The 26,481-nt window shown below is 40.9% G+C and overlaps 1 protein-coding gene across 4 annotated transcripts in view; it reads left to right on the top strand.

The window, feature by feature from the left end:
* Nucleotides 1-2,845: 2,845 nt before the first annotated feature.
* The window catches only part of AP2A2 (adaptor related protein complex 2 subunit alpha 2), a 44,797-nt gene continuing 21,161 nt past the window's right edge, over nucleotides 2,846-26,481 (top strand). For all 4 annotated transcript variants that reach the window (XM_054276477.1, XM_054276475.1, XM_054276476.1 and 1 more), the window contains exons 1-4: nucleotides 2,846-3,025; nucleotides 16,427-16,495; nucleotides 23,990-24,132; nucleotides 24,755-24,948. In XM_054276477.1, the coding sequence (XP_054132452.1) occupies nucleotides 2,959-3,025; nucleotides 16,427-16,495; nucleotides 23,990-24,132; nucleotides 24,755-24,948 (473 nt within the window). In that variant the 5' untranslated portion in view covers nucleotides 2,846-2,958. The remainder of the gene's footprint in view (nucleotides 3,026-16,426; nucleotides 16,496-23,989; nucleotides 24,133-24,754; nucleotides 24,949-26,481) is intronic.

The raw sequence follows: 26,481 nt of genomic DNA, 5'->3' as shown, positions 1-26,481 counted from the left end.
TTTTTTGTAGTTTCCACAACTGGATCCTCACCAGCTGAAAACACTCAGATGAATGGTGATAGTTTTATGAAGGTCAGTGCAATTATTAAAGCCTTTGTACCAAAGTGCAATGAAATTCTTAAAAAAAATTCAACGTAACTCCCATATAAAATGGGAAGGGGGGGACAAACATTGTGGATTTGTTGGCAAACAAATGTGATGCCAAATGTTTTATGTAATAGGAAAATATTTCTTGGTACCATCTCCCCTTTAATGCTAATTTTACAATAATTATAAATGTCTTAGATAATCATGACATCTTGGGATGGATACCACTTATGGTTTTTTTTGGGCAGCCTGGTGTTTTATAGATGTTAGGCTCAAACCAAAATTGTACAGAATTACCAACTCAGTGTGTTTGCAAAGGGTTGTGCCTGGTGCAAGCTCTGTGCTTAGTAACAGCTGGGATCATATTACAATGTTTCTTTCAGCCAGGATGCATCTAGAGACCATTACAGACTCTCCTTCCTCTAGATACCTATTATTCACATAAAATTTAAAAGGATAGATATGCCTACACATTTGTCCTGATTGCAAGCCTTTATTGAGGCAAAAAGAGAACAGGGTGAATATAGTGAAGCCTCAAAAGCCAGTCAAAGGAGGTTGACATAAAATAATCAGGGTATGTGTACTGCACACTGAGCCCCTTCAAAGGAAACATTTAGCTGTATGCAGCAAAACTGGAGTCATCCACATGCGTTAACCACTTGGATATTTTCCCAGTTCTCAAGAAGAATTTGCAGCTCATGCTTAGCTTGTACTGCCACAACTATTCTGCTGGCACTATTTAAGCCACTGCTGCAAAGGCAGTTGGATACCTGCATGACTTGCAGTATTGACAGGAATACAGCCAGACAGGACTGACAGACTGAGCCTTTAGGTGTCACTGTGCTCTTAGGAGTAGAAAATAGCTCAACATTTTGGCTAGCTCAAAAAAGATTTCTTTTTTTTCTGATCACAGAAAAAGCCTCATTTGGTGACATGGGAAGTTTTCATCTTCAAAGGTGCATGGAAATTATTATTAAGCACCAAAATCTATTTGTAAAGCTGTGAAAAAGGAAAGTGGTCTTTGTGAAAGCCTACAAATAATCTGAGTTGAATAATAGACTAATTGGGCACGACTGCCTGTAGTTGCACTTGGTCTACAAAATGGATCCAGGGACAAAGGGATAATTGCGTGACTACCACATGCTGTCATCCTGCCTTTCCATAGAGACTTGCACAACTAAAAGTACTCATGTAACCATGTATCCTGAAAACACCCAGAATAGACCCTTGAGGGATGCAGCCACTGTCATACAGATGGCATCAAGTGTGTAGATCTTTATGAGAGAAAAATGTATCATGAAATTAAAGGTACTGGAGCTTGATGAATCTAAAGATGCAAGGCCTAGACAAGGAGAATTGACCATGGGAGCAAACTATCCAGGGCAACAGTGAATTTGATTATATCAGAGCAAGACTCAGTGCCTTTCTGGAAGATAGACTGTAGCTAAAAGCTAGATATTGGGCTACATTCACTGGTGTAAAAAAAAAAACAAAACAAAAAACCCAGATGAAATGGCTTGAAGTATGCTGAAATAGAGGCGAAATGACTGATTGATCTCCAGTGGCCATAAGTAGAATCCCATGATTCTACAAGTCATTATTCTCCACTAAGCATACTAATCCCTTGCATCATGACTGAAGCCCCCAGCACACTTGTGGCTAGGCAGTCTAGGCCAGCTTTGAGAACATTTGAACCTATTTTCAGCTGAAGATATTAAATCCTCTGCACAGTCCCACCTCTTTGGCATGTTTAAGACAGTTTAACTTTGAAATGTTTTCAGTCTCGGGAGTAGATGTGGTGTGGGACTGTGTCACTCTGCATGTTTACAGCCATCAGGAGGAACATGTGGCGCTGGATGTGTATGCCTGCATGCCCAGGGAGTCAGGCAGTGGGAATCTCTACATGAACACAGAGCAACCGTGCCACTCACAGAGCCGATGGCAGGCTCACAAGGGGGATGTGCCTAAGGATGGAGCTGCACACAGCAGCCTCCGGCCTTGTCAGTGCTCACAGGGACTGTGCAGGGTACGTGCAGGAGATCCAGTCCACTGTTTTGGGGTCCCTTTTGAGGAGGACCAAGGCACAGCCTCCTGCAGTCCACCCTGTGGAAAGCATGTTGTTACGGTCTATACCACTGAGAGTCTGTACCTTGCTCTTCACATTTGAAAATTAAGATTGCAGATCAATAGCCTGCTCAAAGCTTAAGTGAAGAAGTGAAATTTTCCGGTATCTTGATCGGCCGTCCCTCTCCTTCTCCCTCAGCAGTTCCATCCTCTGAGGTGCCTGAGAAGCCCGGTATTTCACCTTCAAAAATCATCAAACTTCTCGGCCATTAGGGTCACGATGGAAGGGAAGGGATTATGCTGTTTCTGAGCAGGGAGCGTGCAGTGAATTCACCCACGGACACAGCGGCTGACGCTGCCCTGCCGCCCCTCACCTCGGTCCGGGCCCGTTTGCCCTCACGGGCGGTGACTGGAAATTGCATCCCAGCAGCGGCACGGCCGATCCCTGGGGCCCAGCCTCCAGCTAGCCAGTCCTTTCGGGCCGCAGGGTCGCACGGGGGATGCCCGGGAGCGGGGGCACACCTCGGGGCACATCCCGGGGGCCGGGCAGTGACCGCGCCCGCCGCGGCTGCGGCACCGGGAGGCGCAGGGGGCCCGGCGCACCCGCGGCGCTCCCGCCTCCGCACGGCAGGTGGCGCCCGAGCAGCGCCCGCCCGGCGGCTGCGGGGGCGCGGGAGCCCCGGCGGCGCCTGCGCGCTGCGGAGGCGGCGGCGGCGGAGCGGCCTGAAGCAGCCCGCGGGGAGAGCGGGCGGCGGCTGCGGGGGTTCGGTGTGTCGCGTCCCAGGGCGGCCGTGATCGTGCGCCACGATGCCTGCGGTATCGAAGGGCGATGGCATGCGAGGCCTGGCGGTCTTCATCTCCGATATCCGCAACTGTGAGTGGCGCCGGAGCCGGGGCCTGGGCTGGGCCGCGCCGGCCGTCGCCATGGGCTGGTGCTCCGTGGGGCCGGGGCTTCACCCCTCGATCCCCTTCCCAGTGCTCCCCTCTTGCCCGTGATCCCCGCAGCGGGCAGCTCGGAGCGCTCCTGTCTCACGAAATGGCGACGCGCTCGGGGGGGCGGCGCGGCGGGGAGGGGGGGCAGCATAAAGCATTTGCCCGTGGGTTTGTGCGTTTTGGGTGGGTGGGTTGGGGTGTTTCCCTCCCCCTTCACCGCCCCTGTCACCCCCCTCGCCCGTCCTTGAGTGTCGCGGTGGCCGCCCCGGCCGAGGGGGTGCCGGGGGTCGGTACCGCCGTTGTTCGCGATGCGCCGGAGCGGTGCCGGGGCGCGGGTGGGTGTGCGGCGGGGCAGGGAGAGGCGTCCTGGGCTCCTTCCAGATCCCTGAGCGGCTCTCGGTTCATCACGTCACTGATGGAAAACAGGCCTCTGTAGGCGCCTGAGAGCAGGGCCCTCAGTGCGTATGCCTAGGCTTGGCTTAAATTGGCTTGAAGATTCTGCTTTAGTGGAAATCGGCGCTTGGGATCACTGTAATTTAAAATGGGATGGAGGGGGGTGTGAGGAGTTGCCCCCCGCCCCCCCCCGAGAGATGTGGGGGAGCGTGTCCGTGAGTGTGCAGTGGGAGAGGAGGAGTACAGATCTGCTGCTGCTTGGTGTGGGGGTTGAGGGGCATGTGTGGGGGCACACCTCAGTGCTCAGTCTTCCTTTTGTCCGAGAACTGCATACAATAGTTTAATATTAATCAGAGTTAGAGATCTAAGTGTATGATGTGGCAGGAATTGCCTGGGGAAGGGCTAAGGTCGCTGTGGTTGGTGTGATGAAACAGCTCTATTTTGTCCACCTGTGTGTCTCTGTAGATCACTTGAGGCTATTTTAAAAGCAGTGGAGGAATGGTATTAAGGTCTTCTCTCTAAAGGTATAAACTGGGTTTGGGAATTTTTTAATGTGAATTATGTTGTTCTGACTGGGCTTGCATTGGGATTATTTAGTCACACTGGCTTGAAAAACTTCAAACTGATGATTTCTAATAAAAAAAACCTGGCAAAGAAATTATACAGGTAAAATGAGACCATTTAAATGCAGCGTCTTTATAATCAGGTGATTTGGACATCGAGACGTGAACAAATTCAAGGTTGATAATCTTCCTTAGAGCAGAAGCTGTTTGAATGAGGGGGTTTTTCTTTTTCAAAACAGAGTTGCTGGTCCTTAGGTTGCTTTAGGCTTCACTCTGTTTGTAGAAGAAGAAGACCTATAAAATGTGTAGTGTAGCAGTTCCAGGTTACACAAGTGCTCTTGTGCTTTTTCTAGTTGGCCTTGCTATTTAGTGAGCATTTTCAGTGTCCTGGTGTTCTGTGCAAGCTTCGTGTGTAACATAGTTCCACTTGGTGTCATAGCAATTAAGACTTGTTAAGCTGTTCTATCTACCCAATACAATTCACAGTGATTTTTTAATCATTGTTTTCATTGATTTAGCTAGAAACAGTAGGACTTGATTCATTAGTGTTTAATGTCTTGCAGTTGGTTAAATTTGTCCATGCTTGTTTTTAGCGGAATTTACTAGAAGTAAATTCAAGAGAAGCATTTGGGCTCTTAGGTTTGTAACATGTGTTCAGGGATGTGAAATAACCAAATTTAATGTGATAGGATATAACAAATTAGGTACTTATTTCCCCACGAAGCTGTGTGGGATCAAAGCTGAAGCTACCTTCGTCCATATGGGACAACAAACCTCTCATGCTCTAGTTATCTTCAGGAGACACAAAGATGTAACCTACTGGTGATACAAATAGAATGTTAACTTTGACTCTTTACACAAATACTGGTATATCTCTCATGTTTTGTCTCTGTCCAGACAGATGTTTGGGAGCTGTAATTACTTGGGTATCTTTTTTGTCTTCATAATGAAAAAAGTAGCAGCATCTTCTAAACAACTGCAGAAGAGCTGGTATTCCCACTAGTAGGTGATGTATGAAGCTTCCAAGTAGCTGTGAATGGCATTTGAGCCTTCCCTTTAGTGGAGCTCTGAGTGCTGCCAGCTAACCCTGGGCTAGCGTACACAGAGTAAGATTCACAAAAGTGCTTCCTGGAGTATTCACAGAAGTACTCTCTGGAGACTCTGGGCTCTGCAGGTACTGCTGTTGGCTAAAGCTCCCTCTTTGCTTCTTCAGGGAGGAGCTAGATGTTGTCAGGAACAAAAAGTAGCAGCTGTGAAGGTGAACAGCATCTTTTGACTAAGGAAAGAAAGCAAGTCTTCCTTTTCTGGGAAGGGAGGGGAGCTAAACCATGTGCAGCTCATGACCTCTATTTCTAGCCTTACAATTGGACTAAATATCTGATAGTTGCAGTAACACAGAAAGTTCTGCTGGCATTCTTAATTTCAACCCAAATTTTGGCTTTGCTGAACTCCTGTATCTGTTTTGAATACTGCCACAAAGGCTTGGCAGTTTTAGTTTGCCAGTAGCCTTTCCAGATGATATGTAATGGTGAAACGTGGTGTGTATGGGGGGGGGTGTTTGCACAGATAAGGATTCTACATTGTGGATGTTGCTGAAAAAGGAAAGTGCAGTTGTGTGCTGGCTGTGCTCAGAGGGATGCACAGCATGTGATTTCAAATAATTCAAGGAACCTAAACTTCTGGGGGGTACTTCTGTAAATTTTGACTGTTTACCTTTGGAAATGCTTGATCTCCTTACATCAAGATTTATTTTTTGAATATTGTATCTACAATGTCTGCAGCATTAAATAATGCAGGATTCTCATACAGGTTGGATATATTGCTGATTTGGGAGTGATGCCTGTCTTGCCTATCTTTATACCAGTCTGCTACAGGCTTTACATAAGTCTCACTTGATAGCAGTTTTCAGTGTTTACAACTGTAGCTGATTGTGAACAAGCAGCTCGCACTACCAGCCTGTCTTTAATACTAAAAAGCTTGGTTGTCACTTCTGTGTTGTTTAGACATATTTTTGGCACATGATTTATCTATTAAACTTCTTGGTTTTTGTCTTAAATACTTCTATGTCAGATGTATTTTTTAGAGCAGACTATTTTAAAGTACACTGATTTCTCAAAAGTCTGTGATGTTTTTCATTAAAAGCAGTTGGAATACTACTTGCAGCAGCAATTGTAAAATATTTCAAGGCTAAGAGAGGCTTCTTAGCACTTTGACTTTGCTCTAGTCTCTCTGAAGCTGTCATATTGTCTTCTTTCAAAATGAAATGTTCTTTATTCATACAAAGATCAAGTGAATTTTTGAAGTATGGTAATGCAAGAAAATGAATTATCCTTCAGTTCCTTATAGCTCTCCAGAATTTTGTTTCAGGGCAGCTTCTTATTGTAGGCTCTGCATTTTGCATATGGAGGTCCTAGTGCAGATGGCAGATAAAAATGTTTTTTAGGAAATAACCCTTTTACATATCTGTCGCTTTGCCAGTAGATGCATGAACTTTTCTAGAGACTTGTTCATTTGGATTGTTTTGTAACATATATGAATTACTACAGTAAGTAGGTTTTTAGCTTATCTTTCATAGACAGCAGAGAAGAGACAAGAAAACTACAGGTTGAAAGCCAAACTGCAGTACTTGATTAGGATGGCCCAGTTAATGAGTGCTTGCTTGGTGTGACTGAGAAAATAGTCAGGTGTGGCTATGCTGTACAAAAGATTGTGGTGGAGTGGAGCTGAAAGTTCTGAACCCTGTGGTTTGGTGAAGTGCTATCCAAACTTAGGAGTTCAGGTCAGGAGGAGTCCTTATCACTGCATGGATTATGTGCCTCATGAACTAAAACCTAACAAGATCTGCATGTGTTACAAGCATATGGACTCCTGCAAGAAATATTTATTCTTAAATAGTATGTTAAGTCTTTTCTTGTGTATGTACTGCAGAGCTGCTGAAGCAATTTGCTTATGTGAGATGGTGCTTTATAAATTCTCCAGCTGTTTTAGCTGACACATAGAGCATCAGGAGTCTGTTTTCATTTTTTTTGAGTACAGCTTTATGCTTATCTCACAATGAAATACTTTTAAGTCATTTGTCACTCAACCTATTCTACTGCAGCAACAGTGCTCTCTGCTATTCACCCTGAAAACCAGGAAAGCTTGCTTTTCTCCTTTCATTTGCAGCCTGTAATGTAGAAATAGTTTGTATTACAGTAGTAAGTGTATTACTGGTAACCCTCTGCTCCACATTAAAATTGGGAAGCCAGTTCCTCTTAGGTTGATGAGATGTGTCTACACAGAGGCAAAAGCTGCTTTTGTCACAGGTTTGGAGGACAAGACAGTTCTTAGTTTCCCTTGCTAGGTAACTGTCTTAACTTTTCAGTTTTGCCCCAGAAGTTGCACAGGCAGAGGAAGGATTCCTGAGTTTGTTCTTCAAATGTTTCTTTGTATGTTTTCTTCCAAGTTACTGTTTCTTTTTCCTCAGGCCAAATTTTTTTCTTAAATAAAATCCAACAAATATAATAAACAAAGGTCCATCTCTTCTCATAGGACTTAATGCATTAAATTTTCATTGTACTGGACAAGGGATAGTGTCCTGAAGCTGAACCTCCCAAAATGTGTCTTTGCTTCACTGCATTGGGACTGGTGCATCATGTTACAGATCAGCAAGTGGGGATTGAAAAAAGATGGTTCATTAAATTCATCATATGATGATCACCTGTTTGAATGGATGGTAGGTTATGAAGTGCATTGCAGGTGTAGGTAGGAGGGGCATGTACATGGATTAAATGAATACATGGGTATGTATAGAGTTATTTTTCTCTGTGGGAACAGCCACCCAGTGAAACAAACTTCACATAGAGTGAGTTGAGCACATACAGCTGGATTTCGTTATCTGTAAGTAATTATATGTCAGTAATAAGCTGTCACTGTATAGGCTAAAGCTACTGCATTGCTCCTCTGAGGTGTGGGTTCTTGTTTGCATTGCATGTAGTGTTAAAGCAGGACTTGAAACACTTCTCTAGACAGTCAGAGACTTTTTTTACATGTATTCTTAGATTACTTACCTTTTGAAGAAATTGGAAGCAAAGCATGTTGGTTTGCTCTCCTGTCGCTTCTTCAAGGCTGTGGCAGTGCATCTAATATGGTCGGTTTCTGGCCTGAACCAACAGCCCTAAGGATGTGCTATAATAAGCACTAAGTCTTGCATCACTTGCTACTATTGCAGGAGAGTGCTTTAAGGAAAACACAATTAGCATGAGATTAGTCTGAGGAGGATCTCTAAAGCAAAACTGATGCTCTTCCCATGGCTTCTCTGTCTTGGCTTGCTCCTGGTCATTTCAAAGAGCTCTGAGGGGCTGGGATTTTTTTGTTAGTGGTTTTTTTTAATGTTTGTTTAATTTGTGCATGTTTGGCTTAGAGGAGAGTAATGGAGGAGAGATAGTAAAGAGTTAGAATCTTTCATGTGACATCCAACCTCTCTATTAGGTACCCTGGATTGCTTAATTTGAAATCCTTTGTATAAAGACTGCCCATCAGGACTGATAAGAGGAAGCTAAGGACTATTGCAGAGATTATTACATATCTGCAATAGTTAATGAGCTCAAAAGTATTTTAGGGTCCCTGAAGCAGTAGTTTAGAAGTGATAGCTAAACTAGGGTAGGCCTCAAACTGTTCTTCTTTTTGAACATGAGCTAAGGAGGTAGAAGAGAGTCCACAGTGACTTGCAGTAAATCAGTGCTAATACTGCCTTATCTTGTTGAAGGGAGTGTAGCTCTATGCTGTGAAAAGACTGGTCAAGGAAATGACTGCTTGGATGCTGCTCAGTCAAGGAAGGAGGAAGAACTCCTTTTGTACAAGCCTGACCCTGCACCTACTGTTTGCATATCGTCTTGGCCTAAAGCTTCTCTTTTGATAGGAGTCAATGTTGTTTTGCCACCTGAGCTGACAGATAGATGTTCTGTATGTCACAAAGTCACTTGGATATGAACTTCCAATACACTTTCAGTTATTCTAGGGAAAGCTCTGGTCTTAAGCTAGACCCTGTTACCTGGTTACTTCTCAAATTTTCTCATAACTTGTGGTGCTTAGTTAGGAAAAAAAAGCAATGGTAAGCATCCAAAATCATTAAACTTGTATTAAATTGTTGCAGTTTATTACATCTGGATTGAAAAGCTGCTTTTGTGCTCTTATTTCTCTTCTCTTATGAGGACAAGGAGTTAATGGATTAGTGGATTACAGTAAAGCCTGTGACTCCCTTCTGTTTCCTGAGAAGTGTTGTTACAGGGGCAAATCTCTAGTGCCACAGTGGAGGAAGAAGTCAGTTCTGTGGATAGTAGTTCCCTTACTGTGCAGAATATTAGAAATGCCCTCTACATAAAGTTCTAAAATATCTGTAGGTCACTGGTCCCTGTCTTTAGATATCTAATCACAGCAGGATGTCCCAAGACACAACGCTCCTAAACTGTCTTTGTGCCATTTGTGATCTTCAGCATGACAGGCACTTCTTCTGATCAAACAGATCTTGTGGAAGGACAGCATGCACTCCTGTTTCTATTCATAACAGGATGTTAGCACGTCAGTAAACAAAAAGCTTCTTGTTCTGCAGACTTGAACAGGTTCATTTGTGAGCAAAAGTGAAGCTATACTAACTTTTTTTTTTAAAGGTGTCCAGTATTTTATTGTAGTCTCTCTGGATTAGTTGTGCAGTGAGTTTGTAAACAATTGCACCAGCAAGCTCCTTCAGACTCAGACGGAGGTGGAGCTTGCACCTCTATTGTAGTAGCCTAGAGAGTTTAACCAAATGAAGGAATTTATGTAGACAATGTGAGGATGGGCAAGCAGACCACTCTAATGTATTGCTGTGCAACCTGTCTGCCTTTCTTTTGCCCTCTTCCCTGCTGTGCTGAAGAGCCAGCTGAGAGATTAGGGAGAGCTGGAGGATGGATTTGGTGGTTTACTTCATGAAGATCATGATCTGCATAGCAAATGGCTAATCTATCCTCTAGAGCTGTAATAGGAGTATCTGTCCTGCTGGCAGGTAAAAGTAATGGTTTAATTTACTGATATGAGCAAGTAAAAAAGCTCTCTCACAGAGGCAAAAATGGAGGCACTGATTACCTTTACATGCATATTTTCCTCTATCTCTACCATTTTTACAGTGGAGACACTATTATTTGTTTTCCCTGTCTTTCAACCAGTTTCTTTCTCTGTTCCCTGACAGCAGGGTTCAACAATGCAGTTTAGTCTTTGCATCATGCTTGCAGGCTGTTTTAGCAGTAGAAAAGGCAAGTGGGTCATTTGATTGCTTTATGCCAACTGAAGTGTGTTTAGACAGTGAATGGGTGAACTTGTTCTATACCTGGTCATGTCTTCTGCTGTCACTGTCACTTGTGGTAAAGCTGGCATGATGTAGCCTTAGCCTAGACTTTGCCATCTTGCTTTTTTGTTGTTAGGCTCCCAAACTGACCTGCAGCAATACAAGGTAGTGGCAGGAATGTGTGTGCCAGGATGAGAGCAGTTTTTAGGAACTGTCTGTAGCTGTCTCTTAAGAAGCACAGCCTTGAATCCAACTGACTCTCAAACTATCAATGTTTGTTCAAGGGAAGCTGGGTAGCAGTTTGGCAGTGCTGTCTCTCCCACCAAAGTAGCCCATCAGCTTAGATGCTCCAAATGTAGAGGCTAAGGAAAACATAACCAGAAACATTCTTATGTTTAGAAAACACTGACTCACAGCTCTCAGGGAAAATGTCTAACATCACCTTTGAAATTGAGAATTTATCATTTGTGTGAGAACTTAAGTGTTTTTCCTAAGTAAGTTTTCCTAGCCATTAAGGAATTCAGAGAAGTTCCTGCTCTTAACCTTGGTAATATTTGTATTCTCTCTCCTAAACAGAGAAGTATACTTGTCCTCTCTTCAAGGCCTGTTTGATAATTGAATGTGAACAGAGTTCATGTTATATTAGACCTATGACAGTGCCACAAAAAGTCACTTACACTACTGCTGGCCTTCAAGAAGCATGACAGAAGTGTGGCAGGCTTTTTCCATGTGCAAAAAGAGCTCCTATCCTCTGCTTTATAGTTCATGCCAGCTGACCTATAGCTGTGCATCTGTAATCATAAATTGTCAGATGGCCATAGGGCAGGTAAGGCTAAGAGTGTATCAGTTCTCACCTGTGTGTAAATTCAAAACAAGTTATTGGCTGGGCTTAATTACACTGACTGCTGGCCTAAAGCAGATTGGAGCCAGATGAATACTGGGAACAACTAAAGTTTTGTGAAGTGATTTATTTATTTGTTGCTTCAGATGTTGACAGTGTGCCTGTGTTTCAAGGCCTTGCCTGCAGAAGTCTACTCTGCTCAGTATTTGTGTAGCTGCTTATAGAAAAAATGTTTCTCTCTTCCTTTGGGAAATAAATGTATAGGCTTGGTCCGAAGTGTATCAAGTGGTTTGTATGAAAGTTAAGAACTAGTAGCAGTTCTGGTTAGCACAGGTGGGTTGTATGCCTCAAACTTACCTTTAACAGTCTGCAGTTAGTATAGCAACAAGTTAATCCTGATGGAGCAGGTCACTCTGAGTAAGCCAAAGCTGCCCACTAATTCTAACCTTGAAGCACTTCCTTAAGCTTGCAGCCCTGCTGCCAGGCTACTGTTAAGATATGTCAGGTTTTTTTCAAATGAATGGACTCAACAAATTCCTTTTCTGTAACCTCTGTTTTCTCATTCTTTAGGTTGTAATGCAGAGCTCTGAACAGAGGAAAGGAGGTGTATTTGTGCAGTACTGAAGTGCTGACTGTAGCTTGGATTACTGGGAAATACAAGAATACTAGTTGGCTCTTTGATGAGCTGCGTGACTTACGATGTTCCCTACTCTATCTTTGTTAAACAAGATGGTAATTAAAGATAATACTGCTCTGCAGACTAAATTTACCTTCTCTAATGAAGGCAGTAGGCAGCATGATGGAGTCTGAAGCCTGACAAACTGCCAGATAAGAAGTAATCACCCATAAGCACCTTGGACTGTGTGGTGGCTGGGTACCTGTGTGCTCAGTGCCCATCTTGGAGATGATGAGCAGCACTCGTACAGTGGGGCTGTAAGGCTACAAACACTACATGTCTTTGTTGTAAAACAGCAACCAAAGCTTACTGACTTGCAGATATTTAATGGTAGTCTGTTAAAATGGTAAAAGTCTGAATAAGTGAAAGTGAGAAGGATACGGCCTGAACTCATGGAACATAATCTTCTTGTGCTCTGGCTTAAATACTGTCCTACCCAGCAGTCTGTATACATGACATGACCTTTATTAAAGCCTCTCCCAGCTGAATGTGTGGTTACAGAACATTTTGTTAGTGTACAGCTCTGATAATTTCATGATACTGGGGCTGGGTAAGAGCCTGAAAGTGTGGCAGAGCAATTTCCTTTGCTAGCTCTGAAATGTAAGCCTTTATTCCTGCAGCATAGCACTCCTTCAGCTGTCATCATCTTGTTTTTACTGTCCTAAGGACTACTTGAGTGTTTCTAGTGATGGTAAAAATAAAAGATGCATATAGAAATTATTCAGTGAGTGCTGGCAAGTCAGAGTAATGTGATGAAAACTTCAGTTAATCAAACACATTTTAACAGTGCCCTTCCACACTTAGTGGGACAGAAGATCTAGCTAGAAATTTGTTCTTGTTTTATGATACTTCTATTTTCTTTTGTCCTTTATAATGGAAGCTGCCTTCCACTGTGAGGTTTTGTTTTGCTTTGTCATCCTCTAATATAAGCAGTTAATTGTGTTTGAATAAGGTTACCATACAATATAAACTGCTGGAGTTGAGGAAATTTGGGGTTAGATACTTCAGCCTGGTTTTAACTTGTCATTTGTCCTCAGCATTGTGTGATTGCCCTCAGTGACATTTAACACTTGGTGTGCTAGTGCTGTTCTTTAAAACTACAATTTCAGGCTTGCATAGACTTTAATTAGTAATAAGATGAAAACTTAATTGTTCAACGAGAACTCCAATATATGAGTTAAACTTTTTATCACCTGCTAACTACTATGCTGTTGATATTTGGTCATAGTCTGGATGAGATCATATACTGCCTTCAAAATAGAACAGTCTGAAGAAATTATTTGAAAAAGACTTTTGTTCATATGCTAAGTGATATGATAAACCTTCAGATATGAGTCTGGGTGTTCCTGTCATCTCACTGCTACAGCTGTGTGCATGGGGGTGGGATTTCCATGTTTGTGTTGCTGAGCCTGCAGACTATTTCTACGAAAGGTGCTGACTTCACAAATTCCTGAAGTATTTTAGTCAGGCTTTGCTTAATGCTCTGTTGCTTGCTTAGGACACAAAGAACCCAATTCCTAGCAGTAACTGATAATCTGTGAGTGTAGCAGGTAAATAATGCTGCTTGAAAGGTTTGCCAGGAGGTTTTGGTGGTTTTAAAAAAGTAAAAGATGGCCTTGATTTCATCTTGGGGTAAGAAAATCTAGCAAATATGTTTCTCTTTCATCACCCTATTTTTAACATTTTAAAATTATGAATATTACCACACTTGCTGAGGTTAGAAAAACAATTGCTAATAATTCAAAGTAAATATTGCAGTTCGCTTCCCTTACAAACATAGGTTAAAGATACAGAGTAAAGACCTAGTTTCTAAATTTAAAAACTCAGGTTAGCGATGTCCCAGACTGAGCTCTATATTCTCTGCCCTGTTAATGTAAATGAAGTACAAAATCTCCACACTCTGTAGTTATGTCGTAATGAGATGTGTTGTTCCCATGGTAAAAGGGAAAATAAACTCATAGCTTTAGGAGATTAAATTTTTCATCAGAAGCAGATGTATGGCTGAAAATAGGGGAAGTGTTCTAAAGTCTTTAAAAAGAAATACCTTACAAAATTGAAAATTGGGTGTTGTTTATTTACATAAACATTTGCACCCTTTTGGGGTATGTTACTGGGGCCCCTGTTCTCAGAGAGTGGGACCCCAGAGCAAAGATTTGCTTCAGTGTAGTAATGAACTCCTCATGCTGGCAAGTGCCCTAGAAGCAAACATTTGAGTATCTCTGCTGTGTGCTCAGGACAAATAATCCAATTAAGACAAATCTGAAATCTATAAAGGAAGACACTTCAGGTCTTAGATTGTACGACTTGCTGCTCATTTATACAATAAATACTGTTACTGCTTTAAAACCAGCTTTCTTTAGATTGACAAGTTAAATTAGAACAAAACTCATGTTGCATAATATATTAGTGAAAACTGGTTAGACTTTGTGATTCCAGCAGATGCATCTTTATAAATGGAGGGAACTGTACTGTGTTCTCTAGCTTTGTCATTCTAGAAGTTAATTGGAATTTCTAGGTCAAATTAAAACTGTGGACATGATCTTCTGCTTTATCTGGAAATCATGGTGCATACAGATAGCAACTACAGTTTGTTTCAGAACGGGAATTGTAAATGATTGAGCTCTGAAACTGTGGGTTGTTTTTTGTCCTGTGGAGTGCCTACCAAGGCACCCTGCCCTTAAATCTTTTGAGCAGCAGCCTTTACAAAACACTGTAGTAGAATGGAAAAATGCATTTGAAGTGAATATGTGGGGTCTGTAGGTATTTTGTTAAAAGGACAAGGCAAACTGAAGTAGTTGCTTCTGTAGTGGGCTTAACATTTCTGTTTGTACAGTGTGCTGTGGCTGCTCTGTGTCTGTTCTCTTGTGGCTGTTGTTAGAGGCAGATGAATACAAACCTATTTTCTGCATCTTATGCAAGAGTTGGTTTCAGAAGTCCTAACTTCAGTTTATTTTTTTTGAGTCTAAGTCTAGAAATTGCAAAATCTAGATTCATTTGTACGTGGCAAGGAATTCCTTTATACTTTGCTCTTAAACTATCCTAAGGCACTTGTTTCCTTGAGTTACTTAGTCACCTTTTATAGGGCCTGCTGTAAATTCCCCAAAGGAGTAGTAAAGCGAGGATTAACAATCCTAGGATGACACAGGCTTTTGGACATGCAAATGTAGGGGAATATTTAAATACTGTGAGATGTTTCTGTTGAAGAAAGGGCTGAGATTGGAGGTGCTTTGGAATCTTGGTCATGATCTGCTCTTCAAGCCTCCTTACATCCCCTACTTGTACATTCACAGCTGTAGCTGTGATCCCAGTGGTGTGGGGAAGTGTGTGGTGTGAACACAGGCATGTGATCCCCACGACTCAAAAGGTTGGACCAATTTGAATCAGGGCTAGGACACACTTACTCATAACCTTGTAGCAAATATATGTGATGAAGAGGGAAGGAAGCTGTCATTTTCTGCTGCTAGTTGATGTTTGGCACACTTGAAACTGCCTGAAACTTTTGGGAAATGGACAAAAGTTTTAGACTTGTTGACATTTTGAATAGGTACAGGTCTGAATTAACTGTAGAACTAAACGGCCAGATCTGCATTGCTGAAGTGTACTTCACTTGCTTCCCTCAAGTGGCAGGCAGCTGATCACAATGCCTGAGCTGGCTGGTTTACCCTTCTGTGCTTCTGCTCACGTAGGATACAATGGACCCAGATGTCTGTGCAATCTCAGACACCAAAAACTAAAATGGTAAAGAGTAATAAGCTGTTTTGGTTTGGACAATGCAAATATTACTTGAGTAAGTTTGCATTATCATAATTTAAACTGCAGCTGTTTCTCTATGTTACTTGAATTGGTACTAGAAATCCCAATATCTATTCTTGAAATCAAAAATTGATATGAAATACTAATGGTGCTGAGAAGCATAAGCCATCTAATAAAGTGTGAATTTTAAATATTTCTGGTTTTCAAATGACTTCCATGAGGTACATTGAAAGTCTGAACTTGTATCCTAACTGTGTGAGGTCTTGAGCCTTTGGATTCCTTGTGAGTTTACTGCGTTTCCTCTTCAGTCTGTGAAGAATGTTTTTAAAGCTGTTGAACTGGATGACTGTTCAACAGAAATAATAAATTGGCTTCTCCTTAAGGTGAGAAATAATCTGAGCTGCTTGTTTATAGGATTGTGCTTAGGAGACTCACTTCTTCAAAGCACTGTCAACTTAGTAATCACATAGGAAGTAAAATTCACTTTTCTCTGGGCAGTTTCAGGAATAGAAAAACTGGAGCATTTGTGAAAGTCAGTTGCAGTGGCATCTCAGGTTATATGCAAGTGACACTGTCTAAAGTCTGCAAAGCTTCTTGAAACTGGGAGGTCCTTAGAACTTCTCAAATTCCTGTACAAAGTGATGCTTAAGTTACCTCTGTTTGTATTTGGTTCCAGTGATGGAAATGGAGAGTTGTAACTCCTCCTGTTGTTTGTATGTTCACCACTGAATGTTTCTGTTTGGGTGAAAAGATGCTTCAGGTGGCAGAGGGATGTCCAAAGCATTGTGTCCTGATACGTGTTCTTTTCATTTCAGGCAAAAGTAAAGAGGCAGAAATAAAGAGGATAAATAAAGAACTAGCAAATATTCGGTCAAAATTTAAAGGTAAGTGGCTTGATCATACTATACTATATGTATTTCCATAAGACTTTCTTTTATGGGGTATTGCTTTTACATGCTTGGACATCTTTTGTCAACTGCTGACTCAAGCAAAATGCTGAAGCAGTCTGTTAGAATTACTGTTGGAAATGTTCTTTTAACTCTAGAACCTCCTGACAGTCCTGTGATTTTTGGCCGTAACAGAAGCAAACTCCCTCCTCTGTCAGGGAATTGGGCTACTTGTCACAAACTGTTTCTAATACTTGCCCTCCTAACCATGTGGCTGCTCAGCTTGTTTGTTTCCAGAAAGCTGCGAGGCTGTTAATAGTTTGAAGTAAGTGGGTGGACATTATTATTTCCAGTAAAACAGCATCTGTTTAAACTTTTCTTCCTTCCTCCCTCTTCAGCTCTGAGCCCTTTATGGAAGTAATGGATTAGGCTGACTTCTGGCAGAATTAAATTAAAATATGTAGTTGCTGAAGCTATACATCATGACCACAAGCAACAGCAGTACAAATTATTCATATGAAACAAAGGATATGCAGTAACTAATTTCAAGAGGCAGCAATTAACTTTTAAACAACGCAAGATAAAACTCGTGCTGTTAGCTGTATTCAAGTTGTCTATGTGGTTTCAAAGTTTAAAGATTCTGAGGGATAGTTGGGATGTTTTAAAATAGAATTATAACAGTTGTGGCTGTGGCAACTTTTGTTTAAATAGTTCTGGAGCAGTGTGTGTAGTTAGATAAGATATTGCAATGTGGAGATCATATATGTGCCTTCAGAATCTGCTGGATTTGTAGTAATTCATTTACCACAAATGAATTGGCTATCCTGGCTTAGAGTAGCATATCTGCTTGGAATACTTGATGTAGTAACAAATAACTTTTCCTGAACTTTGTATGATCTGTGGCTATATTTTAAGTAGTATGTCTCTTAAAGGTGTATGAAGACCTTTAGAAGCCTGAGTGTCATCAACAGCTTAGAAGGGAATAAACCACGATGCAAGACACTCAAGAAATTCTTCAAAATTAAAAGCCATCACATGCCTCTTTGTTTACATTTTTTTCTTAGAAAAATAGGTAAAAGTGCGTGAACAGTTAATTCTTCTCTGCTTACTCATGATCAGGGAGAAATTATCATAGGAATCTCTGGCTATGTGGAACCATAAATCAGGCAGTGGTCAGAGAGTAGAGGTGCTTTCAGCAAAGTAGTGTCATAACTTTAGCCTGCATACCTTATGTAGCATCCTTTAAGCACTATTTAAATAGTTTTGAATAAAGATGGGTATTTGCTCATTCAGTAGCTTGAGTGGAAGATGGCTAAACCTTCTTGTAGCTGATCCTCATTATGGTTTATTACTAAATCTGTATGGATTTTGAGTGGAAAATTTTAATTACCTGAAGACAATAACTTCCTGAAGCCTGAGCAAAAACATGTATGTCACAATTTAGAAAAAGTTGTGTTTAGACAACTTGTGTAACTGCTTGAGGCTGTGAGAGTGTGAGGAGCTGATAGCTGTGTTATCTTTCTGCTTCAGGAATCCCACATGGACTTCATGCTGTGTGGTTCTTCCTTGCAGAAGGGTTATGTGAAAATTAAGAGACCTTCATATGCATTTTATTCTCGGTTTAAGTGGCGATTACTCAGTTTAGCCTAGTTTCTTTTGATGCAGCTCTGACCTGAAAACATTTTTAAATAGTTTGGATTAAGACAAATGAAAAACTTAAGAAGATGTCCCTTGTTAAATAACTGTGGTGAATGCTGGTGCCCTGAGTTACTGATCCTTCCTGGCCAAAGATGCAGCTTTTGGACTGGCTCCATGGTTGTAATCAGGGAAAGGTCCAAGAAACAAGACCTTTTGGCAGAGAAGTTCTGGTGTGACACTAGTGTAGGAGTCTGGTCTGCCTCTGGGCCTTCAGCACACACTGTTGCATTACCTGGATGCTGATCCCATGTAACCTGTGAGGTGTATTCTTACACTGTTGCAGACAGAGCCTCAATATTTCTACCTTTGTTTTAGCATGCAAGTAACTGTCAGGCCTGATACCTGCCTTATGTTTGGGTAACATGGTGTTGAAAGTACCCTTGTATTTAACAAGTTGGGATAAGGTTTCACACCTCTGCACAAGCAATACTTTCCTTCAGCTGATGGAATTTGTGCTATGGCTTTGGGTTATGATCCAGCTTTTGTGCACCGAGCTCAGCAGAAATTTAGAATCTCTGTACTTAAGGTAACTGTGTCTCTTGTCATGAGGAAGCTCCATTGCTGAGGTCACTGTGTCCTTGACAGTTGCTTTAAATGCTTCTGCATTAACTGAGATAAGAAGAATGTACCAGAGAGAAGCTACACCAGTGTGATAAAGGAGAAGCTGTAGGAGTAGGGTGTGCCGAGATGCTATTCCTTCTGTTTTACACGTTCAGCCTGTAAACTGATTTTGCTCCCATGCTTGAACCAAACTGGAAGTCCCAGCATTAGAGCAGTAACTGCTTCGGGAGTGAAAAAATATCCAGTTTATTAAATTGTTGTGTCATTTTGCTCTCTCAAAGCAGAATTTGTGTTTTAATGAAGCTGCCCACAAATCTGTAAGCTGTTTCTGCGGTCAGAGGAACTTTGTTCTCTGCCTGATTCAGACTTGTTCTTTTTTTCCTGCATTAGAATTTAGTTTTATTCTGATTGCTTAGTAGGGTTTGTGTTACAAGAGTGGCTGCTAGATTTCAGACATGCTTGTATATCTTCTTTTCGGCTCATGCAAAAGTACCCCAGTGTGACTTGTTTATTGTTGGTTTTTTTCCTTTTTTTTTCCCTTTTGCTGACTTGGTTTGTCATATTCGAGCAAATTCTCTCTATTTTCCCAAAATACATGGTAACCCTTTGGAGGAAGTTAAGATAAGGCTCTAAATATCTGTTTTAAACTGAAGCTGTGTAACTGTGAACTCAGTAAATTGCTTTCCTGGCAGGCTGTGAAAGCATAGGCTTTATATTTAAGATGGTCCTGCTTAGTCATGCTGTCTTTGATCACGTGTGAAGGCAATCACACAGTAAAATCATAAAGTGTCTTCAGTGACAAACTGAATTGTTGGAAGTGAAATATGACAAGTATCAGTTGTAGGGCTGATCTTTTTTCTGGTGCTAGTAGTATGGTAAATAAATACTAGTTTATGGATTTGTATGGATTGTTTGGCACAATTATTCAGCATTTGATGTAGAGGGCTTGGACTGTCACCCCTACAGAAATACAGATCTTGTCTCAAAGTATAGCTACATTCATAAAAATCAAATTCAGTTCTCTTAGCTTCTAAGCTAGTAGTGGCCTTCTGATACAGTATATCCCTGGATTGCTGCCAACTGCATGAACGGAGGTCAGTGTAGGAAGGAAGCAAAGAAACAGTGTTGTCCATTCTGTTTTGCAAAAGCCATTATTGTGGTTTTAAAAGCTAAGATTTTAAGGCCATGTGAAAGCTAGTGAGATTAGACTTGTCAGGCTTCCTTATCTACCCCCAGTGAACATCTCAAGGACTAAACTGTTTTCCTGACCCCTCTTGCTGGTAGCAGGCTCAGAATAGTGCAGCTTTTAAGTACACTGAGTTAGATTGGGAACCAGGTGCTGTTCTTTAACTTATGTTCCAATCTAGAGCTGGAAGCTGTTGCCTGAGAACCAAACAGTCTTAAAATACTTTCTTGCCTTACTTCTTTTCAGAGGTCTCTGTGGTAGTTATGTTTGAGCAAGGAACACCAAAACATCTGTGTTCAAATGCTAGGGAGTTGATACACAGAAATTTGGAAATAGTAATTATTTCTTAGTAGTACTCATTGTTAATCAGCTGTTAATAATTTCTTTCTTAGCCAAATAACTAATAAATTTTTCAGGAAAAGCAAGTAGCCTTTGAAATGCCCACTGTGCTGAAAACCTGCTGACATGTATTGTGAATCCTTCCTGTTTCTGCTGACTTGATTTGCAGCACTTGCAAATGTTCCCAGAAGCATTTGAAAATGAGCTGAGTTAAAAGAAATGATTGTGTATTGCAATAAAGATAACAGAACATGTGACATTTCCTTCTGCTCTTGTTCGGATGTTTGCTTGGGACTGGGGGAAGCTGTACTATTTTGGCACATACTTAAGCAATGAGACTTGTTAGTAATGTTTAAAATAGAACCTTTAGAACTCTCCATAAATGCAACATGGAAGGGAGTCGAATAGTTAAAATTTCAATAAGAATCAGTCACAGACTTCTTCAAAAGACAGCTGGATTTAGACAACTACTGTGAGATCATTGACTGAAGTACTCTTTTTTTCAAATGGCTCAGATAATTAAATAATAAAAATTTTAAAAACCCCTGATATTCTGTTATTGCTGGGAACTAATAAGACTTTGAAGAAGAGTTGTAGAATTCTAATTTGGCCTAGTTTATAAACCTGCCTGAGAACTCTCACATTGCCTTCACTTCTGTGTACAAGGAACTGGAGCTTTTGAAAGCAAGCAGTGTAGCATTTTTTCTGTCTTTGGAAAAGGTGTTTCAGGTACTGATTTCTCAATATTTTTCTTTGATACCACATGGTGGAGAAGGAAGCTGCTTGTTAGTAGGATGGTGATCTGTTTTGTGCTTGATTCCATGGCGTAGCTTCTATGAAAAATTCTTCAAATACCCTGAGATCCAAGGACCTTGCTAATCTGAGCTCTTAAAATACTGGGATCTTGGAAGGATGTAATGTTTTAAATAGCTGGGTCCTAAACCTAAAAAAGGAATTGCTAAACTCTGACAAATAGTTTGTTGTGAAAGTTGATGTGGTTCATAGTATACATATTTTCATCCCTTATGTTCTTCGTTAAGCAATTGGATTGCAGCATTCTGTACTCCCCTTTCCTTTCTGGTATCGCAAAGTCACCACCAGTCATTTGAGAATATAAGAGTTTAGAATTAATACTTGTAACCATTTTATATTGCTGATGGATTGTACACTAACAGACAGCTACAGTTCAGCCTCTTGGCCTGCTGGGAATTTGGTCTTGGGGATTGGTTGGGGTGTCATCACTTGTGGTGATGTTGATGTTAAAGCTACTTTGATGTCTTTTGGTGTATCTGAATCTCAGAGAAGCAACTCATGCTATTAATGCTATCCAGTAACTATAGTAAGTCCTCATTTATGTAGAGGATGGCCACTAGAGTTAGACTGACTAAAATGGATTCAGCTTATTTAGTGCCCCCTTCTGTGAGTCACAATAGTACCTGCTAATGGCAAGGAGCATCACCTGTTCCTGTCATCTGTCTCCTAGAATAGCTGGCTTGTCACGAGGTAGAGTGTTTTTTGTAAAGACCTACTGGTTTGTTCACTGATTTTTTTCCTTTTGGATCTCATGTAGATGACCAATTAAAATCAAATCTTAAGAGTTTGTAGAAACTCTTCTTAAGCAGCTGAAAATATACTAGAAAACTAAAGCTGTCACTACCTTTCCTGTGTTTTGTTTTTGGGGGTTTTTCCTTACTTCTCCTAAGGAAAGGTATCTTTGATCTGCATTTCTCTGCCATGGTGGGATAGGAAGAAGGTTCTGCTCTTGAGTGCCATTTTATTGAGAAAATAGTACAACAGGAAGTATTTGTGCAGAATACTCCATAGTTGCTACACCATAGTTTGGAGGTCACAGCAGATAAGCAGACATGGTTGAGTATCTTCTCTTTCCTCTGGCCATATTGCTTCCAAAGAAGGGGGGGAAATATATTTCCCACTGAATGTTTCGCTCTGGTTCTTCTGACAGTAATTCCAATGTCTAGGAGAACAAAATTCCCTACATTTGTTTGCTGACTCAGCAGGAAAAGAGCCTTATGGCAGCAAACTGTAAAAGTGGCTTGAAGAAAACATGTCTGTAGAGAGCTTTCTGCAGAGCTGGCTGTTGTCAGAGGATGCTCACAGGATCCAGTACAGCAGAATTTCACTACCATGGGTATCTTCACTGGTGCTGCCTCCTGTATTGAAGTAAAATGTGACATATATTGGCTTCTGTAGTATGGCCCTGAAGATGACTCCTCTTTGCACAATGTAAAAATAGCTTTAAGGTGGAGTTTTTTGTTGGCAACTGATGCAGTGTCTGTGCCAGTTTAAAAAAATCAATGGGTGCCTAAAAACCCAAATTAGAAGGGTATCATTGTCTGCATTAAAATAGCAGTGTTTGCTTAAATTGATCTCAGTTGAAATAAGATTAAATAGAAGAATTTTTAAGGTTCAAAATAGAAAGCAACCACCAAAATGCAGCCTGTAAACATAACCTTTTAGCATTTTGTACTTCAGTGGGCCAGTGTGCTTTCTGTTGGTTCACTGTTACATGTCTTCACACCTAGATGGTAGTCTTCATTCCTTCACTAACTGTAAGTTTAGTAGTGGTAAAGTTTCCTTGGTGTTTATCCAGTGTGTGGATGTAGTGTCTAATCCAGGGGAGCTGTAGATTCATGTGGCCTGGCAAATTTAATATGCCTCTGTGTCAGTTCATGAGAAGGAAGAAGGAGCAACTTCTGTACTATTAAGATTCTTTTTTAACTTCAGATTTATGTAATAGATAGCTAAATATAAAATAAAAAGGCAGCTTAGAGCTTTTATTGGCAAGGGCAATGAGTAAGGGATATCTTATTGAAGCTTTAGTGTATGCAGTGCTGTTCCTGGCTGAGCTTGCCTGTCACCAAGAAATACGCATTTGATGTGACAGATCAGTTATTCCAGGCCCAGAATGCTGAGGTGAAGGAGCTTATATAGCCTGTTAGGCAGCAGTATATATCAGAGTTTTGCTACCCAGCAGTCAGTCTTGCCTGATTTACTGGATATCCCTTTATTTCCTGATTTGAGGTAGGGAGGGAATGTAACACAGAAAGTGTTATGTTCATAGGTAGCTCTTCCCTTCAGGAAAAGCAATGGTCTCCTGATGAACTGGAAGCTGCACTGCTCCATGTTGCTTCTACTAGCTTCTAAAATCAGCAGTACTGCAACATATGGACAAACCTATTTAGAGTGCATTTTTCTTCTGAAACTGGAACACTTGTGAAAACTCTCATTTTACAAAAGCTTTAAAATTCTCATGATACTCTCATTTCATGTATTTCTTCCAGTCTTTGGAATAGACCATTGTCACATGATCTTTGTAAAACAACTTGCTGGGGTTTTTTTTGTTGCTACTGAGTTCTCTACAGTGGTGAACTAGGAAGAGTACATTAACACTTTTACTGAGATAAGGGTTTGATAATTGGTTTAAGAGGAGACCATGTATGGAAAACAGAAATGTTCTTAACCAAAGCGGGAAAATCAAAATGGAGCGAGCATGGATGTGCTGCCTCTTAGTAAGAACATACTCTAAGGACACTGAGGATAATTCAAGGACTAGATGACAGCATTTTTTCCTGACCATCCTTTCATCACCATCCTTTAGGATATAGATAATGATAGATGGAATTATCACTAAGTAACCAAGGTAAAAGCTCAACATAGACTTAATTGTTTGTTTCCCTGCTTTTCAGGTGACAAGGCTCTGGATGGTTACAGTAAGAAAAAATATGTCTGCAAACTGCTGTTCATCTTTCTGCTGGGGCATGACATTGACTTTGGTCACATGGAAGCTGTAAACCTGCTCAGTTCCAATAGATATACAGAGAAACAAATTGTGAGTAACTTGAGCTCTAAAAAAGATAAACTGGTCTGTCTGATATCCTGCCTTAGCTGTGGAGTCTATAAAGAATTTTGCTTCATTCCCCTTGCCCTGGCTTAAAGCCTTATTTTGGCTCTAGGAATGATTCTGAAATCTAAACATCTTTGTACACAGGGAGTCTTGAACTAGTTGCAAAAAATGTGCATTCTGCATAAAATTATTACTCTTATTAAGAAACTGCCTTGAGTTTTGCATTAAAAGGTAAGTAACCTTTTAATTTTCCAAATGTCTCTTTCCATCTCCCTAGGTAAGGCTGTGTTTATCAGTTGCATGTAACTTATTAGTATTTGAATAATAAGCCAAAATCTTGATTGGTCCCCATCCATCTAAAATGATCTTTTGAGTATATGCCAGAATAGGCTGAGAAAACACTTAAAAACCAGATAATTAGGGTAACAGTGAACTTACTCAGTTTTGTTTAATTCACTTAATCTTTCTAGCCTTCACTCTGTCTAAATGCCCATTTCTGCCCATATGGAATTGGAGAGAAGTGTATGTGTCAAAGAAATCATATTTCCTGTTAATGCCACAATAAATGAAGCCAGCTCAAATAGATTTTCTATGTTGTGACTCACAGGGCTATCTGTTCATCTCCGTGCTGGTGAACTCCAACAGCGAGCTCATCCGCCTGATCAACAATGCCATCAAGAACGACCTGGCCAGCCGCAACCCCACCTTCATGGGCCTCGCCCTGCACTGCATTGCCAACGTGGGCAGCCGAGAGATGGCCGAAGCGTTTGCTGGAGAAATTCCCAAAATTCTTGTGGCTGGGTAGGTGTGACATGTCTCTTTCAAATACAACATCTATAAACTTTTCAGCAACTCGGTTCCATTGCAGCACCTTAAGCTTGGGCTCTACAGCCCTGGGCTTGCAGTGATAATGACAGTTCAAATACCTGCAGGTGCTTTCGCTTGCCTGCATGTGGAGTTGCTTGTAGGAGTGTAAGACTACAGTGAAAATTAAGAGTTTTGGTATCTTGGATAGGCTTTTATCAGCCTTGTTCTGATCTGGTTTTTGTTTTGGATAAATCTGTGGTATTTAATACCCCTGAAATGCATATGTTTTACTTTCCTTACCTCTCCTGATGAAAAATAAATGAACCTAAATAGATGTTTATACTACAAATCTTGTTATAAACTGAAGTTCTTAGGAAAATGTACTGATCTCATAAGGAACACGATAATTATGATTTGTGAGTTTTCTTACTTCCTCTACTAACCATGTAAAGAGCAATTTGTGTAAATGGCAAATAGTCACCAGCAACTTTGTTACTTTGGTATAGCTGAAAGTTTCTAAACAGACCTGGCAAATGTCTGAAACTATAGTTAAGTCAATCCAAAGTTGGACCTGTGATTGTAGGGCTAATTTATTTTGAAACTTAAAATGTCCAAGTGCAAACAGTGCATTTAAATTCTAGGGATGTGAAATGTTTTAGAATATGCATGGATCTTTTTATAACAAGTCCTATACCACATGCCACTTTTTGTATTAATGTAAGAACTGTATTCTAAATGTCAGGCCACTGCCATTGCTAGGTGCTGTTCTCCATGTAGCATACTGGAGACAATACTGCAGTGATGAGTCATGGGGTTTTAATAAGATAGCCTTAAAAAATTCTGAGAATATCACTTGGGGTCACTAATCGCAAACAGAGCACTGCACCTTCAGGTCAGTGTTTAAACTTTGAGCTGTGTTTATGTTTTCTGAGATCACTCTTCAGGGTCTCATTCCCTCTGCATTTCTAAGATAATAGATATGAAACATGTTTCTGTGCCTGTCCTGTCTAAGTGACCTGGGCAGAATGAGCATTGTCAGTTACATCTGCCAATTCAATGTAGCTCTCTTGGCTTAAATAGAAATTAGAGACAGGGGAGGAATAGGTTTGTGGTTTTTAACTGAGATTCAGCTTGATCTCGTGGAAAACTGATAAATTTATGAAGAATAGCGGGGATGAACTTCTGGGAATATAGAGGTTTCTGAACATTTAACCAAGACTGCACTTTATAAGCTGCCTCTTAAAACTCTTACTGGTAGTGCTCTGTACATTTTATAGCTGTTGTCTGTGCATCACACAAAATGCTTAATCAACAACTTTGTGAAAAGGAGTTCACTGAACTAGAATAGCTCCTTGCTTGCCACTCTTAAAATAGTCCATTTCTGTGCCAGCAGCAGGGATGGCAAGGTGAATAGATTTGTGGGTTGTGTGCTTGTTGACAGCCACCTTACATTCTAGCTGTAGGTGCTGACGCTGTTGAGTAGTTCATGATTTCTAGCTGACATGCAGGACCTATCAGTAGATCCAG

The sequence above is a fragment of the Melozone crissalis genome, unplaced genomic scaffold (genome assembly GCF_028551555.1).
Source record: "Melozone crissalis strain CALT ecotype California unplaced genomic scaffold, PUWL_Pcris_2 ptg000018l_1, whole genome shotgun sequence".
NCBI classification, from domain to species: Eukaryota; Metazoa; Chordata; class Aves; order Passeriformes; family Passerellidae; genus Melozone; species Melozone crissalis.
The sequence above is the reverse complement of the archived record's forward strand: the minus strand, read 5'-3'. Positions and strand labels throughout refer to the sequence as shown.